Genomic DNA, 8326 nt, shown 5'->3' on the forward strand with positions numbered 1-8326 from the left:
ATATGTATTAATAGCACTCCATCTTATGAGACTTATTAATTCAAATGTTTTCTAGTACTAACAGTTACTTGGAAAATCGCGGTTAAAGTTAGAATGATATTTAAACAACAGCAAATATGAGGTTTACTCAGATTTTTCTCAAAGCAGGTATTCATGTTTTCCGTGTCTTTTTGTGCGTGACCCTCATTGTGACACGTTCTCTATACCAAGTAAGCGTGGGGCTTGTATCCAAATAGATGCGCGAAGGCAACGCAGTGCCTGTCGTTAAGGCTTTCGGTGTCTACCAGGGCCACCGTAAAATAGATAAATACATTTTGCGGAAAGGGGAATGACAGGCGTCGGACTGGTGAACGAAAGTGCAGAAAACAGCCGTCGGCCGTAACGGCACCAGCGGTTGCATAAAAGGACGACGCTTGCCGTCTCATCGTGGTTTCTTTCCATTGCGGTACTCCAGTCGAAGGGTGACAGAACCCCAGTTTCCCAGTTCCTCTGCATAGCTGCTACCCCGCCCCCCACTTGCTATGCTTTTCCGTTCAATGCTCTCTTCCATGCTTCCACAGTCGGCCCACTCCTCTAAAGCACTGTAACGGAAGAGCAGACCACGTTGTGCCGAGCTATTGCATCGGCGACACCAGCAGAGAAATAGAAGCGACGTACGCAGCGCGTTAAGCAAATCAAAGCGCTGCTGCGGTTGTAGCACGAAGCAGATGAAGCTGAGGTAGCCCAGAAAAAAAGTCTCGTACAACGAATAATAGCAGATGTAGTATTGCTGGCGTCTGCGGTGGTGATGTTAAGAGTAACCTTCTGGGTTGCCTGCTATCTGTGGCCTACAACAGGTGATAGCAAGAGAATGCGGGAAAAACGAACTAAAATAAAGTAGCGAGAAGAAGAACCAAGTGACAATGGTGCGGGTGGTGGACTTCTTTCGGTGTTGCCCCAACCTCTGTCGCTGTAGTGGGTGGCGGTAAGGAAGAACAAGGGACTTGTTAAAGGAACTGGATATAGAACGATAACCAGAGATAGAACGCGAGGTGGGGGAAATATGGAAGCCTATAGAACGGTGGTCGCGCGAGCCTCTTCCTGTTGGCGATTCCCCGTTCGTAAGCTGTCATCTAGTAAAGAAGCGGAACAACAATTGAATTGCAGAAAAATACAGCAAGAGGAATGGACAAGAATGGTTCAAAGGACATGAAGCGCTACCATTGTTGGCAGTGTTGTCGGAGTCGTCCTCTCTTCTCTGCTTCTTTTATTGGCTTGTACGTACAATGGTCCTTTTTTGACTAAAAGGACCTTTGTTGAGATCCGACGAAGTGAAGGCGTGTATTTGTCTGTGTGAGAAAAAAAACCCGTGTTTTTTTGAGTGATAGTGTATGGTAACACTAGCAGTCGCAGTTGGAGCAAAACTATGAGGCCAAGGACTGCCAGTATTACAACTATGAGTGCCGCTACCATAGTAAACTACAACTCAAAAGAATACGGCCTTCCCCTCTTCCCAAAGGGGAGATTGTCGCGCAGCATCGCTACGTTTTTTCTTCTAGGTCTACTGCGTCATGCCCCGGACCTCTGGGTACAGGCAGCGAAAGACAGAAGAGGTCGTAGACAACACAGTCACGGGAACAATGAAAGTAGGGAGAAAGGGCCGAGCGGTGCAACCGCTTACAGTGAGAATATGAAACCCGGAAGCCGATGGGGTTCCTACTGATAAAATGCCCGACGAGAAAAAAGCGAAAAAAAAAAAGGGAAAGTCAACAGAAACGTGTTTGAAAACCGAAAATTTAGAACCCGTTGTCATGAGGAACAAGCAAGCAACGGTGGGATGAGGAGAAGGGATTCGAGGGCCGATTGCAAAAAGAATAGTATAATAAGTATTCCAGCCTATGAGCGAGCTACCATCACCGAACGGACAGACCGAGGTGTTTGTAATCTTTTGATTTTTGTGAGCAGCAGGGGATCGCGCATAGCGAAATGTAACAGAGTCAACAGCCGTATAAGAGATTAGCAGAAGAGCGTTTATAGGATATGTATAAGCACTATCATATCCCAAATATGGGTTGAGATGCATCGTTTGAATAATATCGAACGGAATAGAAAGAATGGCAGGCAGCGCCTACAGGGCTCCGCTTTTCCTGTCATCGAGCAAAAGAAGCTAAGTACACGACACCGCCAGATAAAGGAAACAGCAAGAGGCAGCGGACGAATAGATAGTGATGATGGAAAAAATGGTGTTAGGACAAAGCCGGTGGAGCGGATCGAAAACACTACCTCGTCGAAACTCTATAGCAGTTAGTTATACGCTGACTTTGATGTAACAATCGATGGCTGGTTTATTAGTTAGCCAATAAACTCTTTAAATAAATTAAAGTACTTTAGACAGTACTTGTATATGACAGATCATACACAACTGGAAATTTCTATTTTGAATTAAAGAAGAAATCAGAACATAAGCTTGTTGTCGTATCTGATCCTTTTTTTATTGCTTGGTTACTCATGTCACCTGCGGCGAACGATATGTCAAAGAATGAAAACGTACCTAATATTTACGAAGTAATAACGACCTTAATTATACATTAGATTACTTGCAGGTTGGTCTTCTATTTATAAAATTGAACTAATAATTCAAATTTTGTATTGGTAAGTAATAAATCTGGTTCATATTCAGTTATGCTGACACACTAACGTTATAGACGTTTCTGACCGTATGCGTACTGGATATCACTTTCTAAAAGAATTATTTTTGCTTGTGAAAGCATGTCATTTTTTATCTAAATTTTCTGACACTTTTTTCAAAAACGTTAACTCTAGTAATCTGCTTATTTATGCAAAGTGTTAGGCTGTACCATGTCCGCTACGGACTTCTCCCGTCGTTTGTTTTCGCTCATCTTTTAGACAGCTTGTTAATTTTATTTTTTGGAAACTAATATTTTTATGCACAGTGAACTGATCAGTGTGAGCTTTAACACCTTGTAAAGATGCAAAATCAATTTCAATAAGGGGAGTTCTACGTAAGGCAAAATGTTTTATTTAACCTCGTACAATTTTTGAGGACTCACTGAAGATGCGTAGGGGGTTCATGTTGTTATGATAAAATATGACTTTCGTCTTGTTCGCCATAGCTGGGCATTTCATAGGGATTAACGTTTGGATTGTTTGAGAGAAGCTCATAGAATAGCAGGTTCTAACAATCGCACCAAATGCACACACCTATATTCTCTGGATAAGATCCGGCTTTGGCTTCCATTTGAAAAGCTTTGTCCACGACCTGCCTTGGATGACGTCATTGTAAATTATCCATTTATCATTGCTTGTCACTGTCTTTGCAAAAAAGGGGTTGTTTTCGTTCAGTCTTACAAAAGATCGGCCGTGTGAACACGGCTTCTCTTAAAGTAGAGATCTGCTCAATTTACATAATCGTTGCTTGACAGATGTCAATTGATTTGAATGCTCCTGTGTTTTCTGCGATCTGATGCGCGTTCTGATCGAATGAAGTGAAAATTCCAGGGTCGTCATAGCCGGTCGGTCAACCTGGACGTGCCTTCTTCGATGCTGAAGTCGCCTTTCTGAAGGCAAGCGAACTACTTTCTGACCGTGCGATCGGTTACAGCGTTGAGTCCATGTGCCTGATATATTTCCTTATAAATTTGGTTCGCTTTCAGCCTTTTCGAGAAGGCAGACTTCAGCGTTGACCTTAAATACACTTGTGACATTTCCTTGTTTGAAACGTTGTACAGCTTCACGTAAATGCTCAATCAAATTGACCATGGGGTAAGAGCGAAACCTAAACTATACTGAACAATCGTTTTTCATACTACAACTTTCAATTTTTCGTTGTGGGGCTAAATAGCTTGAAATTCTAAAATAAACTTATAAAACTCCAAAATAAAACTTATAGGGATGACCTAATGAAGATTACACACAGAATGGCAACCAATGTAGATTGGGCGAATGTAAGTACATACCTTCGATTTAATTGCTCAGAGTTATCTGTTTAGGGAAGAATGAGCAGGGCAATTATGCAATCGAACGAGCTGTGCATAAGAATAACTTGGTTCAATGTTGTTCCAGGTAGAGCGTTTGGACAGCGCGTTATCTTTACCGGAGTAAGAATACTCGGTAAAGAAGCTGATGAGCAACTCAGTGTGACAACAATAACTTACGCGCAGCCAGCACATGAAGAGCTTATTTTAGATTGCCTATATCATATTCAAGCTTTGGACAACACGTTGTCTTCATCAACTGTCAATAATACGATTGCTACTCGGATCATCAGCAATGACCTCGTTGTGAAATGGTTTCGCAATGAGGAAGCAGCGCCATTTTATACTTGGATTTCCGCAACTGGATCCCGACTTTTCCATCATGCGTATTTAGGTAAATAGAAATTATGGTTGAATTTACATTGATTTCTAATTAGCGTGAGGTCTTTGGAGATGGAATTCGCGGTGGCCATTGATATCGTCGGTAGCTGAGCTTCGCGACAGTTAAGACAATGAAATTATTACATCGCATCAACCGATATCGTAAGCTAATATATCACAAGGGTATATATTTATAACGATACAACATATAAGAGTAGCTAGAAAATAAACGTGATCGATTTTTTAACTTATTTTCAGATCTTATCGATTCACGTTATAAATACAACGATGCCCCTAAGGAAATGTTTCGCGCTGTAAGGTTTCCGCGAGCAGTAAAAGAGCTTTCGGGTAATTTTACCTGTGAAGTCCTCGATGCTCAAGGTGGTGACGTGGCCACTGACGAAAACGAGCTTTCATTTGATACATCAGCGAAGGACCACCTAGAATTGTACATATACGGTACGTTCCTGCATTTTGAAACTTTCAGTATTAGCCAATGGATCAAAATAGCCTTCTTAATACAGATTCGTAATTATGAGCTTCATTTGAGCACTAGGAAGACTCAATACTAGCACGCAGAAGACGAGCGAATAGACATTATTTGCTTTACTTTTTCAGATGAAGAAAAGGCCAGCTTTAGCCGTTTACAGGCAAGGCTTGTTTGCCCCTTAATACATCTTTTTTATTCTTATCTACAAACAATTTATGCAGATGGCACAAAAGTCTATTGTCCAATAACGATAAGTGTTAGCAGATTTCGCCATTTCTGTTCTTGGTTCTAAGGCTTAGTCTTCTTAAAAAAACGTATATGTTGGGCAGGGCGCAATTGCGACCTTGAAGTCTTATTCGACAGAAGGTAACTTCGCGCTTCCACAACCCGAGGCGACTTTGGAGCCTGGGTGTTATTAAAATCATTAAGCCTGCACAAAACAAGACAAATCATTTAAGATGTTCTGATACAAGAAGCCGTTATTTTGTCTATTACTAAATGGGCTCGTTCTGTCTGGCGTCCAGAAATAAAATGGGCTAGAATGAGATCTAGTACTCGTCAAACACTCTTATCGAGCAGTGAATTGTAATACAGCTCCTCATAGTTATAGTTGTTATTGTTAGCTCAATTCTAGCCATATTAAATATATTTGTTTTTCAGTTACTTGGAAAATATTGGCTAGATAATGACGAAGGAATTGCAAAAAACCTGTTCGTTTGGAAAATAAGTTGAAAAATTCATGCAGATGTAATCAAATCCGTCAGTAAAGTTATCCGTATTATTAATTTTCTCTCATCACGAAGATCATCGTACATTTGGAAGTTGATTTCGTAAAAGAAATCTATGCAAAATGACACTTCCTTGCCAGTAAAACTAAATTATTACATCCAGGATAGAAAGTGATAAAAATGATTTTCCTCAGTTTCCTAAGCTCCAATGATTCTTATATGACGATATCCGTAAGTCAGGTCTTCGGATAGTTCTTATTTCCTGGGTGGGAGATTTACAACAAACAAATTCGATTATTCAAAGATCCCAGCAGTTAATAAGTGAATTCAATTACAGACGTTCCTTCCGTATTCGAGTTACGATTAAATCTGTCGCAAAGGACACTGCACTGTCTAGCTAGTACTCGGGAAGAACCTTCTCAGCTGCGACTGGATCTTTATCAGATAGACTACGATGCTGTTGAGCGTCCGTTTGCAAGAACTGATTTTAACAGTAGCGGTATCAGTTCAGGACAAACCCGGAAAGGAAATCAAGGAATTGTAGTTATCGAGGGCACAGTGGCTCTTCAGGTAAACACTAACCCGTGTCACCGTAAAAGCTCTATTAGCCATAAGATAGGGCTTCATCTTGAGTACTTTGTGTTCGGTGGCGTCGAGTACAGTTCCTTTATCAACGCTGATATATGTTATTCATTAACCTGTTTATAAAGCTAGAGGACCACGTATTACTAAGTCTAGCTGACGGCAATAACTGTCGAGAAATACTGTATTTAGCTCTTGTAAGACGCTTGTGTTGTTTCGATCCATGGGAAAACGCTGCAGTATCACTATATGTGGTACCGAAATGTTAACCGCTATGACATTTTTTGTTACAGAATGAAGACGTCGTCGTTCCGAGAATCGGGAATAGCCGGACATTTTTCTGCGACCTCATATTTACACGCATAAGACGCACAGTCAAACCCGTTATCTTTCGAAGAACGATACGCATCGTGCATGGTCAGTACAGAGTTGTGGCACGGCACGTTATTTTTTGTACTTACTGATGCTAATTCGAGCGGGCTGATTGATGCAAGCCTAAACGGCGCAGTAATCTAACGATTGCACTTACTGTTAACGGAGCTCTGTCTGAGCTTTGTTTGAGTACACGGCATGTTTTCAGGTCACATAAAAGTAACATGTTTCAGATGTATAACTGTGTAATCAATATTTGCCAGCTATCATTTCGACCAACCATTTCGAAACCCACCATTGTATTGTAACAATATGTTTGTACGTCTGCGCATTACTTATCGTGTCTGCTACGATGTATCGGGATTGTCGACAGAAGGGACTGATACTGACTACGGTGAACCGTACGGCATGCCTGAGGCGGCTGCATGGAGCGGCAGTGATTCGTCTGCAGCGACAGTAAGGACAGCAGCAGGTCCAACATCTCCACAATACTTCCATTTGTTGTTCGACAGACGGAAAAAGGTGCTAATGGCCTGGGATTCAGGCCTATTCATTCAAATCATCTCGCTGTACATAACGCTACTGACACTCGCTGTGAATATATCTACCACCTTTACGATGTAGGCAAAGAAGCATAACGCGAGAATGAAACCGAAGAAGCTTAGGGGAAACGGAGGCGCTAGACATTGTACAGTAAATATGTTTATGACATGCATAGATCTTGTGTCGTCATTCAATCATTAGCTAAACAAGAGTTCACAATGCCCTATCCTTGTGAATATTTCTAAGATTTTTCTAACATGCTATGGATGCACAAAATATGTTATGCAGGCTTTTGGTTTATAAATTAGTTTACTTTCATCTAGGCCATATAGATCGAATCTGCGTATTATACACGTACGTATTCAAAAGAGTTACAATAGGACAAAAGAATGTTTCCAGAGTATGTACGATATGCTTTGAAGTCCATGAGGAAGCTTACACTGTTTAGCGAACTTCGAAAGCTGAAAACCAACTTTCGTGTTATGAGAACGTTCTTGCACGGCTAATCAGAAATTGTTGCATACATAAACTAGGGAGTAGCGTATCAAGCGTACAGCCGAACCGTCATGCACCAACCATTAAACAAGCAAAATCGACTACGGAAAAAAGGTAAGGTTATAAATGTCGATCGCGAGCCAGGTAGAACTGCCATACCCAATCGATACCTGCCTACAAAACCCTGTGAGCTCTAATACCCAGCGTGGTGCCTATATGGACATCATTATACACTACGACCAAACTGCAACAACTAGTTGATTAATCATACAATACATTTGTTTTATCACTACATAATCCATATAACAGTGATTGTTTTGCTTCAGTGGGAAGAGGTTACAGGTATTAGTAGGAATTGTGCAAGGTGACAACAATAACTATGGACGGAAGGGTTAAATATGTATGATTGCCTCGTATATCTAACGGTAAGCCCTTTTTGGCAGCCTCTGATGCACGTATGAGCTACTAAAGTGTTTGGTACATAGTGCTTGAGGTAAAAGAAGATCAGGGATACAACATAGCTATGGTCAATTTCGTTACGAAGTGAGCGAGTCCATCTCATTCCATCATAATTAGGATATGATTTGTAAGACTCCTCGCACGGCTTATACTACCGTGCGTTTATAAACCGTAAAAAGCAAGAGGCCTGTAATACGTTTCTTGTTGCACTGGATACAGAGGATTTTTATAACTTCAAAACCGGGCTCGAGAAAACTCCCATAACGGCTATGTTCTATTAAAAGTACTGAAACTGTTCAGGC

At 41.2% G+C, this 8326-nt stretch overlaps 1 protein-coding gene across 2 annotated transcripts in view; it reads left to right on the forward strand.

The window, feature by feature from the left end:
• Positions 1–7244, forward strand: part of LOC111245674 (uncharacterized) — a 14107-nt gene extending 6863 nt beyond the window's left edge. For both annotated transcript variants that reach the window (XM_022794324.2, XM_086980276.1), the window contains exons 2-6: positions 4063–4368; positions 4614–4814; positions 5911–6143; positions 6449–6572; positions 6901–7244. In XM_022794324.2, coding sequence (XP_022650059.1) covers positions 4063–4368; positions 4614–4814; positions 5911–6143; positions 6449–6572; positions 6901–7151 — 1115 coding nt within the window. In that variant the 3' untranslated portion in view covers positions 7152–7244. The remainder of the gene's footprint in view (positions 1–4062; positions 4369–4613; positions 4815–5910; positions 6144–6448; positions 6573–6900) is intronic.
• The last annotated feature ends 1082 nt before the right edge of the window (positions 7245–8326 follow it).

This window comes from Varroa destructor, unplaced genomic scaffold, assembly GCF_002443255.2.
Source record: "Varroa destructor unplaced genomic scaffold, Vdes_3.0 BEIS01000002.1, whole genome shotgun sequence".
Lineage (NCBI taxonomy): Eukaryota > Metazoa > Arthropoda > Arachnida > Mesostigmata > Varroidae > Varroa > Varroa destructor.